General features: G+C 39.8%; 1 protein-coding gene across 1 annotated transcript in view; it reads right to left on the bottom strand.

Moving 5' to 3' along the window:
- Positions 1–223: 223 nt before the first annotated feature.
- The window catches only part of PGM3 (phosphoglucomutase 3), a 29,068-nt gene continuing 8,489 nt past the window's right edge, over positions 224–20,802 (bottom strand). The window contains exons 5-13 of the mRNA XM_049772237.1: positions 14,996–15,129; positions 12,193–12,388; positions 10,885–11,042; positions 9,669–9,752; positions 8,079–8,177; positions 3,667–3,780; positions 3,024–3,146; positions 1,832–2,005; positions 224–381 (exon numbers count right to left, since the gene is read on the bottom strand). Coding sequence (XP_049628194.1) covers positions 292–381; positions 1,832–2,005; positions 3,024–3,146; positions 3,667–3,780; positions 8,079–8,177; positions 9,669–9,752; positions 10,885–11,042; positions 12,193–12,388; positions 14,996–15,129 — 1,172 coding nt within the window. The 3' untranslated portion in view covers positions 224–291. The remainder of the gene's footprint in view (positions 382–1,831; positions 2,006–3,023; positions 3,147–3,666; positions 3,781–8,078; positions 8,178–9,668; positions 9,753–10,884; positions 11,043–12,192; positions 12,389–14,995; positions 15,130–20,802) is intronic.

The following is a 20,802-nucleotide window of genomic DNA, read 5'->3' as shown; positions in this document are numbered from 1 at the left end:
TAATTTCCCAGCATCCCCCAGGAATTTTCCCTAAATACATTATAAGTCAATGGCTGGATCATACACTTCAGTCACAAGAGCTAATTTTAGTGAAACCAGTATTAACCGAAGTTTATTTTTTTTAAAAAATTAATCTATTTGTAGACAATCATTAAAATAGTGTTTAAGAAAAACAGAACAATCCTGTGATGCCTGACTGAAGAGAATTCGTCTAGGCCTGTCCCACCAATGACAGTATTATTGTTTTGCAAATGCTAAAAGTTCAGTTTCTTGAAAATATAAAAATTATCTTCAGAAACTTAGTTGAGGTATTTCTCCGATTCCTCCAGCCAGCTGAAAGACCACCGAGCTCACTTCATGTAGAAGGCTATCCACACTTTCCTGCAAAAAAAATCACATTAAAGGAGACTGGATGAGAAAGACGGTATTTACTTAGTGACCCACAACGATGGGGGAAGAAGGAGCCGATTTTGTTTCACTAATAATCACATTAAGGCTTTTCTTTCAGTACCATGTTCTTAAATCTTTAAATAAATGAAAATGATGAACGTTCAATTCTTCTGAGAGGTAAGTACTTATTACAACAATACCTTGCATCAAATCCAATCCCTTTCAAAGGCAAGCAGGCCTAGTAGCCACTGGTCTTCAACCTTTCACACCTGCATGCCGGCAGTGATTCATAGCACGAGTTGAAAATCATGGGGTTAAGCTACTATCTAAGTTTGATTAAAAATATTTTTTTTGTTTGTTTGTTTGTTTTGGCCACACCCGGCGGTGCTCAGGGGTTATTCCTGGCTGTCTGCTCAGAAATAGCTCCTGGCAGGCACAGGGGACCATATGGGACACCGGGATTTGAACCAACCACCTTAGGTCCTGGATCGGCTGCTTGCAAAGCAAACACCACTGTGCTATTTCTCCGGGCCCTGATTAAAAATATCTTAAGGTGCCTGAGTGATAGTGGGGCATTTACTTTGCACACAGACCCAGGAGACAGCTGGGTTCAATCCCTAACATCCCATATGGACCCCTGAGCCTGCCAGGAGTAAAACCCTGAGTTCTACCAGGTATGGCCCAAAAACAAACAAAAAAAATATCTTAAAATTTCACATTCAATCAACTCTATTGTGAGATGTGTCCAGCAAAGTAGAGGTGACAATTAAGTGTCTATAAAAAGTAAAAATTATAAAAGGCCATGCTATAAAGTTCGTAGCTTTTTAGGAAAAGAAAGGCACAGGGTAAGACTTTTACAAGGAGAATTTAGTTGGGGCAAGGAGGACTGCACCATACTTACTAGTGCTCAAGGAACCATCTGAAATGTCAGGGATGAAACCAGGGTCAGTCATGTGCAAACAAGCACTTTAACACCTGTACTACCTCTCCAGCCCAGTCAAAGAGATTATTTTTTTATAATGAGAGAAAAGTTTTAAGGATTTTGAAAATTAAAGTGGATTTTGAAATTAAAGCTATTTTCCTAACTGATACAGGAATTGGACACATTGAGGAAGTCTTTGTTTTGTTTTGGGGCCACACCCAGTGACGCTCAGATATTACTCCTGGCTATGTGCTCAGAAATCACTTCTGGCTTGGGGGACCATATGGGATCGAACCACAGTCTGTCCTAGGCTAATGCAAGCAAGGCAGATGCCTTACCACTTGCGCCACTGCTCTGGCCCCAGAAAGTCTTAATTTAAGAAAACATTAAGGAAAATAAATGCATCTCATTTTGTTGGCCATATAACAAATCTCAAAGACATTTTATAAAATTTTCCCTTTTAATTCTTTCATCTTCTACTGCTTATAGCACGTTTTCAATAGATCTATTCCAGCTTACTTGTGAGTCGGCTTCTGCATATACTCGAACAACATCTTCTGTGCCAGAGGGGCGAACAAAAGCCCGAGAAAGCCTGTACTTCTTCACCAGGCCATCAATTGCCTCTTGGAGTCCTGGGGGAGTAATGGCTTGTCTCTCAGCATTAGTGGTGCTTATAACATATCTATCTGCAACCTATATATAAAGACAGTTTATATTTACTAAATTACATTCCCTCTCAGAAGCTTAACCTATTCTACATGATTCCTGAAGATCTGCCTTCACAAAAGAGAATGTTATCCATAACAGTTTTACAGTTAAAATAAGGCTAGCAAGTACTGATGAAGTAATCTTAGATATTTCTTGTACATTTACATAAAAATAATGGCAACCTAGGGACCAGAGCAGTAGCACAGTTGTAGGGCATTGCCTTGCATGAGGCTGACCCAGGAAAGACATGGGATTAATCCCAGCTACCCATATGGTCCCCTGAGCCAGAAGTGATTTCTGAGCGCAGAGCTAGGAATAATCCCTGTGCATCACCAGTTGTGGCCCCCCAAATAAAAAAATGTTAGAGGGTCATGATCAGAATCTCATATTTCAAAAATGATCTAAGCAATCAAAAGCATCTCGTTTTAATATTCCTAGTCTCTCACAAAATCTATTGATGAATTTATAAAGTGGAATAAACATATAGAGAATCCAGTAATGTATCTAAAAAGACTTTCTTGAGGGAGATACTGTTACTTGACTAAGAAGGGTTGAGCCACACCCAGTTGTGCTCAGGTCAGCTGCTAGGAAAACAAGCACACAACCTACTCCATTGACTCCCTATGGCCCCCTGAAAAGCTTTTAAAAGTTCTCCCTTTAGCCCAAAGGGCTATTTATCAACTAGCCATAGGAAAAACTGCAATTCAGGAATAAGACAATGGAAACATTTCCATTTGAAATTCTGTGAGATATAAAGATTGTATATCTGCAACAGCTGAAATCTGTTGAAGCCAAATATACAGGGATTCATTAAATTGTGTTCATTTATGCTTTAAATTGTGAACCATACTGCTTCTCAAACAGATTTGGCAGAGCTATTGTAAAGATGTGAGAAAACAGATACTATATGTATATGCATATAGTATATTTGGGAGATAGTGAATATCTGAGATATATAGGCTTTAGTTGTAAACCTTAAATCATTTTTAAATTTCGCTCACACCTTAACTTTGAGCTGTCTATTTGGAAGATCTGTATAGAGAGCGTCCCACTGCTGCAGAGTCAAGCCTTTCAGAGCCAGGACTGCCTCAATCACCAGCATGTCAGAAATAGCATCACCAGCTGCCTGCAAGAGAAAATGCATGAGCAAGACCACTCTAATAGAAGCAAGCCTGGACACAAATGCTGCATTTGAGAACCAATCACATTCAGCTTTGTCAGTAGGAGTATGTGGTTTAACTACTTCCCCCTCATTACTGTTTATAATTGTAATCTATCATGCTTCCTCTTGATAAACTCACCTTTAATGTCCCTCATCTATAAAAATGAGATTAAACACAATGACACCAGTCTCATGCTTGAATATAATTTAATACAAATGGCAATACCTTGCTAAGGTTTCCATTACATGTCATTTTTTCCCCTCAAATCGAGCCATTTGTACTATTAATATTGGAAAGCACTGTGTATGGCAAAGCAACTCTAAGCTTTTGTTTCTTCTTTCATAAACAATTTATGCTTTTTCTTTGTGTCACTTTAAAGACAATGCAACATGACACCTGATATACCAAAAAATGTACAAGAGCATATGGTCTAATGACATGGTTTATACACAGATTCCAACCTGCTACTCGATCAGGTCTCACCTGATTGAACAAGTCAATGATGTTCTCAAGGATCTCTGCAGCATTCCTCTTCTTTCCTCTTAGTTCTTTTGAAAGTTGTCTTATCTTTGTTTCAGCAGGTTTACTAAACAGTACCTAGAAGGAAAGCATAGTTACCACTTTCCAAAAGGTCTGGTTTTCCCATCCTAGCTAGACCCCTTTTGAATCTAAATGAATCTGGGGAAATGTGAAGAAAAAAATGGCAACGTTAGAATCTATGACATTACTGTAAAACCAAATAAGAACCCAGAAGTTTTTACTAGGGAAAATATTTACAAAGGAAATATTCTTATTGTCCTAGAAATAATTTTTAACTTTATTTCCCTAGAAAATAATTACTAAGTAAAATCATTGAGGATTATAAAAGTGGCTTTCAAAGTTTCAAAAGCTGGTTACAGGCGGTTATACCACCTTAGCACTAGGTCATAATTCATTCATTCTACTGGCCACTCAGTCAGCCAAATCTATGTCATGCAGCCATTTTACTTTGAATAATATATTACTGCACCTAGGAGTTTTCTTGCCACCCATCAATGTTTACCCTTTGGGTCACTTCTAGCAATGCTCTGGGAAAAGATAGTATAGTACTGGGAATTGAACCCCAGGTTCTGGTAAGCAAAGCATATGCTCTAATTTTTTTCAGTTTCCCTGGTTCTTCTTGTCCTAAAAATGTGAGAGTAGAGGGAGCGGGAAATATCCAGAGATTCTTGGCAAACTGGTCTATGATTTCAATGAAGGGCCCAAAGATGTAATGCTCACTCAGGCCCTGCAATGCCATGGTCTGCTCTCATAGCTCTGGCGCCTGTGCTAAAAGTCTTTTTTCCCCATTTTTATTTAGGTGTTCAACAAAACTATTTTAGAGTTTTAAGCATACAGTGTTCCAACTCCAAATGCATTATCAGCACCCATTCTAAATTTTGTAAGGTCATAGCTAGTCAAGAGTAGGAAAACAGTGTCACATTAGGGTAAATAGTGTCATATACTTAATAGATATCATCTTTCACAAGTTTTTTAATGCTATTTGAAGGTCAAAGAGAGAATATAGGAAGTAGGGTGCCTGCTGCATGCTTACCTGATCCTGGTTCAATCCCTAGCACCACCATAGGGTGTCCCAAGCACAGAGATAGCAGGAAAACAGCTTGATGTTCTACCTCTCCCCAAATTAAAACAAGAGTGAAGTTTCCTTTGTCACCTGAATGTTTTGCCCCTTTTTTTTTGATTGATTGACTGGTTCATTGATTTTTGGGCCACACTCAGTGGCACTCATGAGTTACTCCTGGTTCTGTGCTCAGAAATCACCTCTGGCAGGCTGGGGGAACATATGGGACACTGGGAATTGAACCAGGTCCTTCCCAGGTTGACCACATGCAAGGCAAATGCCCTACCTGTGTGTTATCTCTCCAAACTCTGCTATAACATTTTAAGGTCCTGAATTGCATACTAAGGCACTACTCAACCACCCGATATATTAAGTTTGCTCAGAGGCCAGAGGAAGTAGAGCAGATAGAGAGCTTACTTAAACTCTACCAACAAGAGTTGAATCCTCTGTACCCCATATGGTTCTCTTAGCCATCAGACTAATTCCTGAGTACAAAGCCAGGAACATCACCAGGTATGGCCCTCAAACAAACCTAAATATTTTTACCTCAACTAATGATCTTTCCTTTACCACCTACACTCTTGCTTAGATAGGTGAGAATTGTATATTTTAAGAATTCTAAGAACTTGGGGCCGGAGAGATATCATGGAGGTAAAGCATTTGCCTTGCATGCAGAAGGATCCCGGCATCCCATATGGTCCCCTGAGCCTGCCAGGAGCGATTTCTGAGCATTGAGCCAGGAGTAACCCGAGTACTGCCGGGTAGGACCCAAAAAAAAAAAAAAAAACAAAAACAAACAAAAAAAGAATTCTAAGAACTTAGGGCTTTGCCTGGCCACATGGCTAGGCAAGCCACCGAGGTGGGTCCCTTGGAGGAGTTTATTGGTTTTCCTAGGCTCTCCTCATTTCCCTCCCAGCCCCAAAGGGAGGGTCTGGGGGCGGGGGCTGCGACCTTCCGGTCTTCAGGCTCAGGAAGGATCTCTTTCCTTCCTGGGAGCCGAGCCGGGAGGTCCTGCCAGCATGGCGTTTGGCAGCCCTCCGCCATGCCAAAGGCTGCTTTACCAGGCCTAGGAAGGGGTGCGGGACATGGGTCACAATAGGTTATGGCATTATGACTAATCAGGGAAGTTTCCTTATTAAACTTGTCCATTGTGAAACCGTGCGGGGAACATTATAAGAAATATATGGATATCATTGTGTTTCATCTGCTTGTCATTATCTGAATGCCGTCCAGGCGCTCGTTTTATTCCTTTACTCCCTCACTCCCATCTCTTGTTACCCCACATTTAGCCATTTTCTGTACTAATGATTTTTGTTTTGGCCAAGGCAGATTACATATCTTTCACAATAATTTTTGTGTGGAGTCTGAAGCTTCAGCAGGCAACGCGTCACAGCAAGGTTCCATGCTGTCGGCTTTTTGGCCAAGGTAAGTTGAAGATGCAGCCTTGGCAGCCCCCCACAGCCTTCTCTCTCTCCTTCCTCCCTGTCCCCAGGGTTATTCCTGGACATCTGCTCAGGGTCCCAGCAATTGATTTCCAGTGAGGTGCAAATTAAAAGAGACCCCAGGCTTCCTTGTTCCTGCAAGGGGCTGGGAAGGGTCTGCTGAACTTCCAACTTCCAGCAATTAGGAAGCAAAAGCCTCTCGGGGAGTCCGAAGCTTCAGCAGGCAACAAAGGGAGGACATGGCTCCATGCTCTCTTCGCTTGTCCAATCACAGACCAAAGTGGTATCTCGGAAACACCCACCTCCCTCTAGACTATTTCTAAAACATAAAAGGGTCAAGTGCATCTCCTTTGTATATCTCAGATGTATTCCCTTAACATCTATAATTCTTGTCGAATATCCTCATATAGTGACAATTATGCCCACAGGATTTGTTATTTGATTGTTTGATTTTCCCCCTTTGAGATCTATTTTATAAGCAATAAGAAGAGTACCGCTGTATAGATTTCATGTTTGTACCAAGTTATGGGGAATTTTGGACTTTATTCGTCTGCCCCCAGATGCACCAACAATATCTTGTGGCATTGCTTCTCTTTTGCATAGGCACATTAAAATGAGAAAATAATGCATATGCAAAGAAGTTCTTATCTAACACAAATTTGGAACACAAATTTGAGAACACAAATTTGGTAATGTAATTAGGCCTTTTACCCTGAACATTGGCATAATGATTTGGCTCAGGCCTCAGAAGAATGGGCATTGCCCACACACACCTGAACAATGGATACCATCTATGGAAACAACCACAATTGTCTTAAACATTACCAGGATTCAAGCCTCTACCAGGGAAGACCTACCACCACTTTGGCATTGACTTACTCCAAAGAGTGCTCCCAACACCCAGACGACTCAGCAACAGTCTGCATGCAGGGCAGATCGCTCTGCATTTAATGGTATGCTGAAACTAGAGGATGCTCCACATCCGCCTGACATCGATGAAAGAAATGCACAGAATCCAGAGTCTTTAAATATAAGAATCTGATACCAACAATAGCTAAAGTGTGAAAAAGTTTCACCGGGACCTTGAAATGACTGGAGTTGGACAAACTGGTATGCCTGGAACCCAGAGTTTGTCTTATGCCAATAAACTTCTAGGGTGAGGTCTTTTTGTAATCAGGTCAAGGAGTTTTTCTCCATTTTCCCATTTTTCTGGACCTATGCAAACAATGGTGATTCCCACTATCACACCTTTACTCTATTTTTTTATTCTTATCCTTTAAGGAAAAAAAATACAACTTACTGAACTTAAAAACAAATAACTGTAGTAGAATGCCTGTCTCGAATACAGGCAGGATGGGAAGGGGGAGGGGGTAATGTTACACTGGTGAAGGGGGGTATTCTGGTTATGACTGTAACCCAACTATGATCATGTTACTTAAATAAATATATTTTTAAAAAAAGCAAAAAATAAAAAAAGTTAAAAAGTTAAAAAAAAAAAGAATTCTAAGAACTTAAAAGTCTGAAAGCCAATTTTAACAAAGTAATCCTATTTTTTTGTTTTGTTTTTGGGCCACACCCAGTGGTGCTCAGGGGTTACACCTGGCTATCTGCTCAGAAATAGCTCCTGGCAGGCACAGGGGAACATATGGGATGCCGGGATTCGAACCAACCACCTTAGGTCCTGGATCGGCTGCTTGCAAGGCAAACACCACTGTGCTATCTCTCCAGCCTCCAATTTAAACCAAGTAATCTTACTCTACTTCAGTCCAGTGTAATATTACCTATTACTACTCAGAAATAGATGTGTCATCATAACATAAGTAAATGTTAACTGTCATCACTTCAGAACTTACTGTGCCATGACCATTTGCTTCAAAATAAATTCCAATGTCAAACTCTTGAGCTTTATGGTGTAAATGTTTTACACCGGTCTTAGTGCAATAGACAGGAACCTATGGCACAAATTTAAAGAAATGTAACAGAATTAAGTAATCAGTAAATTTTATGTACCTATTATCTCAAGTATATAACAGAATCAAACCACCCTACTTTAGTGAAGAAGACAAGCAATGAATTTGCTGTGGCAAATGCTAATCTGAGAGTTAAGTTTTACAGAAGCACATTATAAAGGAAAACTAAAGATTATGATCTCAAGGACAGGAACAATAGTACAACAAGAAAGGCACTTACCTTGCACACCACTGACTAGCTTGGTCCTCCAAGCCCTTAAGGAGTGATTTCTGATCACAGAGCCAAGAGTAAGTCCTGAGCATTATGCATTACTGGGCATGGGCCCCAGAAAAAAAAAAAAAAAAGATAATGGTCTCCTTTTAAAGACATGTGAAGGAGAGCTGATTGTTAGCAAGATGATTTGTGGTGTGTAGATTGTTTCAAGTAAGGATCATGTGCTTTTTTTTAACTATGAAAGGCCAGATAAATATTTCAGTATCTGCAGATCACAGACTGTTATATTTTGCTCAACGGTCCACTATAATAAAAAAAAAAACAAAACCCATAGTGTGTATATATAAATAAGGAGGGCAGTATTCCAAGAAAACCAAACAGTTGGTAGGATCAATCAATTTGCTCAATCTGTCTGCCTGATTCAAATTCTTAAGTTTAAAAGACAGACTGCCTGCAAAAGAATGAAATGGGATTCCTATATATATTCCACAGAAACTAACAAAGTAGTTCAAAAACTTGACTGTAAAACCTAAAACCATAATATTCCTAGCAAAAAGCTGCTAGACATAGGTTACTTTTTTATCTGAAGCCCAAAAAATCAAAACCAACAATAAACAAGGGACTTGAGATAGTGCAGGGGGTTGAGACACATTGCCTTGCATGTAGGCAGCCCTGGTTTGGTCCCAGATACCAGAGTCTCCCCCAAAAGGCTCCTGAGCACTGCCAGGATTGCTTAGCTAATCCTTAGCAACAGAGCCTGAGCAACACCACATCCTGGGGCCATGAGTCTTTTGAGCACCATATGAGAGGCCACAAAAATAAAGTAGAACTATTTCATACTAAAAATCATCTACAAAGGAAAATAATTATCAGCAAAATGAAATCTTTCCTTTTTCATCAGAGATAATATAGTTCAATTTTGGTGGGGGGGAAGAATGGTTATTGGGGAGAGTCAGAGGCAACAGTGCTGTGGGGGTTACTCCTGGCTCTGCTGGTAGGCTTGGGGACCATAAGAGATAGAGGGGTTCGAACCTGGGCTGGTCACAGGCAAGGCAAGCACCCTACCTGCTGTACTATCTCTCTTGGCCTGACAATCTAATTTTTATCTTATTTAAAAATTTCCATTATTCTTGAGACACCTACATAGGTTTTATATACCACAATCTACTTACTTTTATGCGTGCATTAATTTTTACATAGAATTATATCAAAAAATACAATTATTAAGAAAATACCATACAATAGAAATGGTTCGATACCTTCACAACTTCTTCAAGATATCTTGTTGAGTTTCCATTTGCATATGCTGTTTGCACAACACCAATATTTAAATTTTCTCCAATCTAGGAAAAAACATTGGTAATTACCTCCCCATCTAAAGTAGACACACAAAAAAAGCATACTTAGAATCTTAAAGGAATACAAATTTATCAATTCATTCAGCTATGTCAATGCAGTGATTCACTAAAAATTTACATGTATGCTAAAGAGTAAAAAGAACACTTCTTACTTTTATTTAAAGGATTTCTGCTAAAGATTCCTTGATCTTTTACTCTAGTAGCCAATGCTCTACTGCTAGCTTCCAATACTGTAATTTTATTAAAAATATTGAGTGGGTTTTTTTTTTTTTTTTTTTTTTTTGGTTTTTGGGCTACACTCGGTAGCACTCAGGGGTTACTCCTGACTCTGTGCTTAGAAGTCGCTCCTGGCAGGCTTGGGAGACCAGATGGGATGCCAGGGATTGAATCTGTGTTGGCCCACGTGCAAGGCAAACAAATACACTACCCACTGTGCTCCTGCTCCTGCTCCTATTGAGTGTTTTTTTTAATGTATACCTTTTCCACAGTTCTAGTTAGCCTAAAGGATAGAGAAAGTCTAGGTAATTAGCATTGATCATTGTGTAGCCAGTGTGGCCCCAAACAAAACTAAATGTTAGCCTGAGATTTCCAAAAGAAGACACTAAGTCTCATATTACAAAGATTGTGAAAATCATAGGAAACAAGTCTCTCAGATGAAATTTTCCATTTGGGGAGTTATTTGAGGTGCTACATCCAGAAGTACTCAAGGATTACTTCTTGCACTCAAGGGACCATATGCGTTGCCATGATCCAACCTGGGTTAGCTGCATACGAGGCAAATGCCATATCCAGTGTACTATTGCTTCAGCCCCTCACAAATGAAATTTTCTATTTTACACTAGAGGCTTTGGAGATGTAATAGTAGAATAATCTTTACACTATCAACTCTGAAGAAAGCAAAATTAACAAAACATGCAAATCAAAATCACGACAGTTTAAAGCAGAGAATGCCTTAAGGTTAGAAAACCAGTGCCCCAATGCCAAAGTGATCAGAATTATCAATTTTTGAGGCCACAAATATAAGCGTTCCATAACTTGTGCACTGAGGTTGTCCAATATAGTCTCAAAACATGTCTCTATTGAGTCTGTTTTATCAATCCTCAGTTACCCCTGGTACCTCTAGCAAGAGCTCTTTGAGGAAACTGCTAATGAGTGCTGCCATTTTGTCTCCATCTATGAGATGAAAGTGGCCGTCTGTGTCACAGTAGTAATAGAGAATTCTGTCAGCATCTCCATCAAAAGAACAACATCTCTCATTGGATTTTATGTCCATTCCTAGAAAAGAGAATAATTTTAATACACCTCACTATAAATCATGGGAGTAAAAAATATATAGGTATGAACTTTAATTTTGATATAATAATTTTATAGAATGCAATTAATGACAAGTAATTAATTAGGAACAAAAAAGTATCTGAAAGATAATGGCCATGTCCTTTGCAACTGATATTAAATTTATTAATATATTTTTACTGTTCTTGTCTTAGCCTTGACATTATCACTGTGATAAACACAGTGATAAACATGAAAGAACTAAGAAGTGAAAAGTTTGGGTCTGAGGGTTTCTATTTTCAGTCTTTAGCAAGATAGTAAAATGAATGAAAGAGGAAACTGAAAATGAAGTGTTTGGCATTTTAAAGGATGATATACTGTCTGAAGTCAACAGAAACTACCACTGCAGCCTAGTAATGTAATATGAAAATGAGCATTTTCTGATCTTTGTTAGAGGTCCAGATTCATTCCATTATGTACAAGAAATCATAATTTTTAAGTGGTGACAATCAAATAGTCAGAAACAGACATACACAGGAGACGAAATAAAACATCTGCAAGCTCTTTTTTACTCATCGTTTAATAACAGAATCTACAATGCACCTAAATAAAAAAAAAAAAAAACCTGAGTTACAAATAGAATTTGAGGACAAGATCTCCTCTGGTGCACACTACTGAGGCATAACAAAACAAGGTTAAATTCTTTCTCCAGGGTGTGTCATCGTCAGATAAGGAGTTAACAGTCCTAAACCACTGTTCTTCAGAATAATGATTCTCAAACTGTACTTCCCAAACTAACACCATCAGCATCACTTGGGCACTTGTGAGAAATGAAAATGAATATCATATAGAAATCTCATAGAACAGAAACTCTTAAGTTGGTCACATACTTCCTACCATCTGATTCTGATACAAGTTTGAGAAGCAGCAGTCCAGAACACCTTTAGATTTCACTTTTACCACCAGGTTTTCTATACTCTGAGGTATGTGTCTTATAGGCAAGGGCTTAGAAAAAAAAGTGTTTTGAACACTACCTATAAGAAGATGCCTTGGTACCCAGAAGTGGAAGAGTGCTAGATTCTACCCTCACCAAGTTGCCTACAGCAAATGAGGCCAATTTTCAAGTGTCTCTAAAAATAATCTGCTTACATACCCTGTGGAGGTTCCTGACAACTTTTCACAAAGTCAGCCCCACAGAGATAATTTAGTTTCCCTTTGGTTCCATCATTGAACAGCTTGATTGAGAGCTCCTTCGAGAAGTAGTGCTCCATTTCTTTTAACTTTAGGGCCCCTATACCATTTGCACAATCTACCTTAAGTGATCTATGTCCATCTCCATTATAGGAAACCTAGAAAGGGAAAAAAAAAAGAAAAAAATTTCAAGTTATAAAAGTGAAGCATAAAACATATGCAACAAATATTTCCCATTATTTAAGTTAATTTGTGTATCAAAAAACAAAAACAAAAAATATGTACACTCAGAGGAAAACTGTAAATCCCAAAGTAGAATTTTAAGTTTTAAAAAAATAAAAAACACTGGAACAGTTTGACTTCACCAAATAACTTGTGGAAATGAGAAAATATAAGAATTTGGCTTCAATTGAGTGAGGTCCCTTATATAAAAGTCTATTTTAACTTTGATAAAAAACATGGACATTAATATATAATGAACAGTGATATCACCTGCCATTCTCCTCCAGACAATTACCACAACAGTCAGTGCATGTATAGTTATTACCATATTTTCCAGCGTATAATACGACCCCCTAATTTTACGGTTAAAACATAGGTTTAGGCCTATATTTGCTGTATAAGACAGAACGTTCCTGTGCTGCAACTGTATCTTCCACAGTGAACCAATCACAACAAGCAAAGGTCCAAAGGTTATACTGTAATAGACTTCCTCTCTGGCTCTGGCCAATCTGAGCAGGCTTTTTACAGTGTAGATTCGGGTACAGAACACTGTATAATTTGCATGCATAAAAAGCCTGCTTGGGTTGGCTGAGTTAGAGAGGCAGTCCAAGCAACCTGGCAGTGATTAGTGTAGGATCGAGTTGGAAAATTCGTTTTGTGGCAATATTCAGACAATTTTCATTTAGCGGCATATTGAAACATTTTTCGGGATACACTCTGCGTATAAGATGACTCCCGATTTTCGGTTACTTTTGTTTCAAAACTCATCTTATATGCCGAAAAATACGGTAATGTTTTTCTTGTTATTATTTCTTTTTGTTATGAGGGGGAAGGGTTGGGGACCACACCCACACCCACTGGTGCTCAGGGTTTATTCCTGATGGAAGTGTATGGAGAACAACTGCAGGGGGGGGGGGGGAGTATAAAATCTGGGTCAGCCATGTGCAAATGCTTTGCTTTCACCAATATGCAGAGTTTTTTCCTCTAGTCTCTCCTCCCAACTTCTTTTTTTTTTTCAGTTTTTGGGCAACTTACCCAGAGGTGCTCAGGGGTTACTACTGGCTCTATGCTCAGAAATCACTCCTGGCAGTGATTCAGGGGATCATATAGGATGCCAGGAATCGAACTTGATCCTGGGTCGGCCAGGTACAAGGCAAACACCCTACTACTGTGCTATCACTTCGGTCCCCCCAAACTTCCTTTGGGTATGTTTTATTTTGGGGTCACATTTCATGCTGCTCATTCTGTCTGTGTGCAAAGGTCTGTGATGCTTGAGGCACAATGGTGATGCCATAACACAAACTCATTATTTATTGATCAAATCAATCTTACCCTTCAAATGTCACCAAAATTTAGAAGAAAATATTTCTCGATAGTTAATGTATATTACATGCCTCCAAAAGGTACCAATAGCTCCTACAAGTAATTCTAGGAGTAAATATATCTAAATGAATCATTATGGTAGCCATCAATAAGCACAAAGTTTGGGGCCAGAGCAGTGGTGCAAGCAGTAGGGTATCTGCCTTGCATGTGCTAACCTAGGATTAACCTAGGTTCAATCCCCCAGCATCCCATATGGTTCCCCAAGTCAGAAGCGATTTCTGAAAGCATAGCCAGGAGTAATCCCTGAGCATCACCAGGTGTGGTAAAAAAAAAAAAGTGTTTTGCAATTTTTGCTCCAATGGTCTCAAAATGTACTATGTGCCTTGCCAACTAAATGCTAATAGCACAGAATGAGAACCAGACCTTGTGGAGCGTAGTAAGTTAAAGAAGATATGCTACCTTCTTAGAATAAGAAAATAAGTGATTAATTTATCATGCAGTTGGATAATTTGCCTTAACACTCACCACATCCAAAAAATTTTCAGAAGAAATGCCACTAGTGAGTCAGCCCAGAGAGAGCCAATTTTTAGGCCCAAATCTCTGAAGCACAGTCCCTGCTGTGCAAAAACCCAGCACTCTACCCACACCCATCTTTTGCAGGCCCATAAACAGCTTCACTGAGATGGCCCAGCAGACATCAAGTTGCTGAATCATTCAAGCTCCACAATTCATGGAGTACGTAAGAACTGGAGCCACATACACTGCTATGTATGTCCTATATATATATACATTTGCCACATACACAGACATCTCTAAATTTTACTTTTCTGACAACCCAGTAGTAACACAAAAAATTAAGAGCAGAAAATTGCAAAGAAGCCCACAAAGCTCGATGAATGAAAATCAGTAACACAGAAAACTCAACTAGTCCCTAACAGCTCAGTAAATCTTCAGACAATGACTTTAGTAACACTATTATGAGATGCATTTGTAGCAAGCAATATAAAGTCAATTATTTTGTGCCTGCTAAAGAGGCATACTTGGAGGGACGGTCACACTGGTAGTTGGGATTGGTGTTCTAACACAGACTACCTAACAGCTGTATTATGAACAATTCTATAAATCGCGTTGTTAAAAATAAGTTGGTGGGGGAAGAAAAAGAAAAAGGAAAAAAGAAAAAAAGTGAGTTTCAAACATCAAGCATTGTTTCAAATATTGACCTGTTTGCTAAGTTCCACAAAGGCCTTGGAGAGCTTCTGGTAATACCCTTCCAAGGTTGCTTCTCCATACTGGCCATTAGTATTCCGACAGCACACCATATAGTGCAGCTGAGGCGTTGTTAACAATCCATAATCTGTTGTAGAGATACAAAAACAGTTTACCATATTAATTTAAAAGTATAATCATATTCATAGTTAGTAATTCTAGGGTAATAAATCCTGACCATGCTGTACCACATCCTCAGGGGTCCACAATGAACCACAGGTCTAAGTGGCAAAGAATTTCCAGTGGTAGGGTGAAGGTAGTTCGAATCCAGGCATTCCATATGGCCCCTGAACCTGCCAGGAGCGATTTCTGAGCACATAGCCAGGAGTAACCCCTGAGCACCACTGGGAATGACCCAAAAACCAAAAATAAATAAATAAAAGAATTACCAGGAGGTGACGCCCAGCTGCCTAAACACTGCTTGGGAGACCCCATAAAGAAAATGGATGAGAGATAATAGAAACACAAAAACTGTAACTTTCAAACTATACAGACACATAATTATCTATTATAATCACAACTGCATAACAGTATTAATGCTTTTATTTTTGTTCTTGTTTTTTATTTTGGGGAGGGCATAATTGGAAATGTTCAGGAGTTATTCCTAGCTCTATACTCTGTGATCACTCCTGGAGGACTCAGGGGACCATATGGGGTTCTGGTAGGCCACATTAAGGCAAAAGCCCTCACTATACTCAGTCTCTGGGTCACATAATGTTGTAGTTATAGTTAAAATAAGTACCTGGTGTTTATCCCAAACCTGAAAGTCTCTAAAGCCTTAAATTTCCTAATGATAAATAGTAACAAAGGTGGGTTTTGTTGTGATACTAAGGTAACTCAGGGCAGGCACCTCAGTAGCAGAAGGACAGGCAGCAGGAGTGAAAAACTATGGGAGAATAGCATAAACACATCACAGCTGAAACTTTTAATACTCTACCTGCTCTACCCCAAAGGAGGAGAATGGGGGAGACACACACACAGACACACACACACACACACACACACAATCACCAGCTGGTCCCAAAGGAGGAGACACACAGACCAACATGTCCCAAAGGAGAATGGGGGAGAATAAACTCCATCAAACATGGCTATAAAAGAAGACTCCATTAAAAATCCCAAAAACCTGGGTTCTAGGTTCGTGATGATGTGGAAGTGGAGACTACCCAAAGAGCAGGGAGGCTTTGAAACCCTTCCCACCTATATGGCCGAGCATGTATCCCCTCTCTCATTTGCTATTTCTGAATTACAAATCATCCATTAAGTAAAATGTTTTCTCTGAGTTTTGCAAGCCACTGCACATTAATCCAAGATGGCACCTAGAGGATTGAGCTGAAGTAGCAGGGGAAGGCATTCTGGAGGGACTGTGCCCTTCACTTGCAGGAGCTGAGAATCTCCACAGTAACAGTGGCAGAGCTGCATTCTCTGATTTTGGGAAAAACAGATATTGAACACATGTTCAATTCTTTTTTTTTTGTTTTGTTTTGTTTTTTGGGCCACACCCGGCATTGTTCAGGGGTTACTCCTGGCTGTCTGCTCAGAAATAGCTCCTGGTAGGCATGGGGTACCATATGGGACACCGGGATTCGGACCAACCTTAGGTCCTGGATCGGCTGCTTGCAAGGCAAACACTGCTGTGCTATCTCTCCGGGCCCACACATATTCAATTCTTAAAGAAACATGAACTAGATTGGTAACCAAAACATTAAGTATAGAAAAGTAACTTTAGAAGCGATCAATGCAGGAAAAACTGAATTCTATATCCAGTGATTCTACAAATGGCCTAATTCAAGTGAATCCTCTTCCTGAAAGCAGCCCAACAAAAAGTACTCTAAGATCTGGAATTTGAAATTTTTAAAAGAAACCATGAAAAAACGTTGGCATCCCCTCTGTGATGCTTGTTCCCTGACTTCAAGGCAGACAGAAACCCCATTGAGCTTGTCCTGGAAATTCTCAATGAGGCTTCAGAGAAACTGCTCCAGAGATGGAGAAGAGGGGTGCCATCCCTGGAAGATTACTCATCTGGCTTGACTCAAGGCCATCCCTCCTCCCTCAAAGAGAGTTCTACAGGAGATAATACCTATTAACACTGGGTTTCTCCCGAGGCATTCTTTTTTTTGTAATTAATTTTTTACACATATCTGAAGTGATGTTACAGTACATAAGTTATTTACAACTGTGCTTGTGAATGTATAAAACAGTACAGCACTTATGGGTACAATTTTTATATAATTACTGGCTCCGTAGTGTTTCAAGTTATGCTCTCAGAAAGAAAAACAAAATGCCCAAGATTAAAGCTACAGGAAAGCCTGGCTCAGTCCCAGTGGCGGGACAGGGAGGCACAACCAGGGCCCTGCTCCCAGGGCAGCTCCACGCCCAACCCTAGGCTGCGGCCCAGCATACTCCCAGACCCCGCTGGAGGTCACTTTTCCATTGGAGGTCACTTTTCCATTAGAGGACCGAGTGGAACAGGGAGTTGTATGAAGGTTCTAGCCTGCAGCTCTAGAGACACTGGCTACTGGCTGGAAGCATACCTCGGGTCACTAAGCCCCTGCTCTCTGCTTCCTGAAGCATTCCTAAGCCTCTAAAGTTTGTACTAATCTTCACCATGAGGCACTTCACTAGCCCCAGGCTGTTTCTTCTGTGTCCTGTTACCTTTCAGGTATCCTAGTTCCTCTTCAACTATATAAGCATTGTTGGAATGGAATAAAGTATCTCTGGCCATGAGCCTGAGGCCTGTTCTTTCCTGGTCATCAGCTGAGGGAGAATGTCTCAGTCCCAAATACACTGGGGGATGGAAGGTTGACCCTGCCTGGCTGACAGGGCCTGCACAGAAAACTGCGGGTTTCCTCAAAACTGAAAAATGGAACTATAGTTCTCAATACAAAATAACATCTTGCCTAAGACAGAACAACACGCAATGAAAACCATGCCTGAATGAAGCTGAGGCTGCTGTGAAAATAGAATGTGACCTGCTCATTGCTATTTGGCTACTGTATCCCCCTTTTCACTTTGCTGTGTGAACATGACTACTGCCATAGTAGGCTTGGCCTAACAAGAAGGGAACCAGGCCTTGAGCACACAACTACTTCCTGGAATATTTCAGGTGCATTTCAAGAAATACCCTAGCAGGCTTAAGTAAGCCAGCAATAAACAAAGGAATGCAGGCAATAAATCTATCTAACTGCAACAGGGGGGCTGCGGGCGTGAATTCCTACTTCACTAACCAGTTTATAGATTTAAAGATCAACTACCCAGTGGTAGAACATCCCCTACACTCCCTATAAAAAGGGCCTGCGAACCCACAACGGGGTCGCCTCCTTGAGAGAGGTGCAGTCCCAGCATGCAGGGATTCTGAATAAACTACTATGTGGGTCTGATCTGGAATTCAGAGTTAACACTGCAAAAAAACAAAAGCATGTCAAAAGTGAATCAGCCTCTTACTGCTGCTAATTTGCTCTTGCTGGCCCCTCTTCTCCCACTACCCTTCACTGTGGACTGTTGCTCACTACGACAATCGGCTGTTAAGAGACCCTCAACTCAAGGACTTTTCCTGATCCATGACTACAGTGAGCCATTTCTCAGACTCCACAAGACAGGGCCCCTCAAAGGCTGAACCTGTGCTCCAGATCTTATCAACCTTCCACCACCACCCCCAACAGACTATTTCAGAAGACTTAAAGGGAAATGTATATTTCCTTCATATATTTCTTTAGATGTATTTCCTTAATAAGTACAATTCTTATTGTGTATTTCCTTATGTAAATGTAGCTTTCTCATCCTGTTTTCTAATCTGTTTAGTAGAAAATTCTAGTAGATATGTTTGCCTTGAGTTCTGAATTCATGTTAGAACCAGGTTATAAGGACTGTTTAGATTATAATTTTTACCCCCATGTGCACCAGTAGTATCATGTGACATTGCTTCTTTTTTGCATAGGCACATTAAAATGGGGGAAATCTTAGGTATAGAAAGAAGTTCTTATCTAATATGGATAGGACATAAATGTTATAATACTGAGGGGCCTTTGACCCTGAATATTTATCACAGTGACTTGACTAAGGCTTCAGTTAATCAGACATTGGCTGTTCACCTCCAAACCTTGGTTCCTATGTTTGGAACTGGCACAGTTTTCTGTACTATGGCAGATCCTAATACTACCCTGCACCAAATTGCTCCAGAGTGGGTTTATATGACACCCTGATGACTTGGAAACAGCAACAACTTGCTTTCAGGGCAGGTTTCTTTGCATTACCAGCTAATGGTGAGACAAAACCAGAAGACGCTCCATGATACCCTGACTTCAGCATAGGATCTGTGCAAAAACCAAGATCTTTAATTATAGAAGCCCGACTTCAACAACCATGATTAAGGAGAACTTTTACTGGGACCATGAAGAAAGACTGGTGTTAGACAATTTAGTAAGCTCAGATCCTGTAATTTGTCTTATGTCAGGATGCTTCATGGGAAGGGACTCTCTGTTTTTAGGGCTAAGTTTTTTCCTTTCTATTTTCCCCAACTTTTGCTGTGCCTGTGTAAAAGACTGCCACCCCATCTATTTTCTTCTTTTTTTTATCTTTTAAATAGGGGCTTCTTTTTCATAGAACCTTGAGACACAGATTACTTTGTTTTACCTCTCATATTTCTGCATTTTTCTATAAAATTAAGAAGAAAAGAGAAAAGAAAGGATAGAGGCCAGGGTCCAAATTGTCTCAGGTGCATTGATAGAAAAAAAATTAAAAAAGGACAGAACTAAATACCAAACCAAAGTCGAAAACAACAGAATCAAGAGACCTAAACTTTAACAATCTAAACTTAAATGGGCCTGTTATATTGGCAAGCCAGAGGGCAAAGGGTGGTGGTATAGGATACACTCTAGGATTATTGGTAGACAGAAGTCAACACTAATAGGGGGAATGGCCCTGATTCACTGTCTATCTGAAATTCAACTATGAAGAACTTTGTTGTAGATCACAATGGTTTCAATAAATTTTTTTTTAAAAAAGAAATGAATCAGCCTCAAGTCCCCAACCCTAGGAGAGTTGTCTTAACACCAAACTGGTTAAAAAAAAAAGTTTACATAATGAATTGTCAGATATTACTCCACAAAATTTCCTGCCCCATCTTCAAGGAAGTAAAAGCACTCTCCAAGCAAGTGAAAGCAGAGATTAACAGATGGGAATATATTAAGCTGAGAAGCTTCTGCACCTCAAAGGAAATAGTGCCCAGGATACAAGAGCCACCCACTGAGTGGGAGAAACTATTCACCCAATACCCATCACATAAGGGGCTAATCTTCAAAATATACAAGGCACTGACAAAACTTTACAAGAAGAAAACATCTAATCCCATCCAAAAATGGGGAGAAGAAATGGACAGAAACTTTGACAAAGAAGAAATACACATGGCCAAAGGACACATGAAAAAATGCTCCACATCACTAATTATCAGGGAGATGCAAATCAAAACAACTATGAGGTACCATCTCACACCACAGAGATTGGCACACATCACAAAGAATGAGAACAAGCAGTGCTGGCAGGGATGTGGAGAGAAAAGAACTCTTATCCACTGCTGGTGGGAATGCCATCTAGTTTAACTTTTATGGAAAACAATATGGAGATTCCTCCAAAAACTGGAGCTCCCAATATGATCCAGCTATACCATTCCTAGGAATATACCCTAGGAACACAAAAATACAATACAAAAATCCCTTCCTTACACCTATATTCATTGCAGCACTATTTACCATAGCAAGACTCT

Source organism: Suncus etruscus, chromosome 4, assembly GCF_024139225.1.
Source record: "Suncus etruscus isolate mSunEtr1 chromosome 4, mSunEtr1.pri.cur, whole genome shotgun sequence".
Lineage (NCBI taxonomy): Eukaryota > Metazoa > Chordata > Mammalia > Eulipotyphla > Soricidae > Suncus > Suncus etruscus.
The sequence above is the reverse complement of the archived record's forward strand: the minus strand, read 5'-3'. Positions and strand labels throughout refer to the sequence as shown.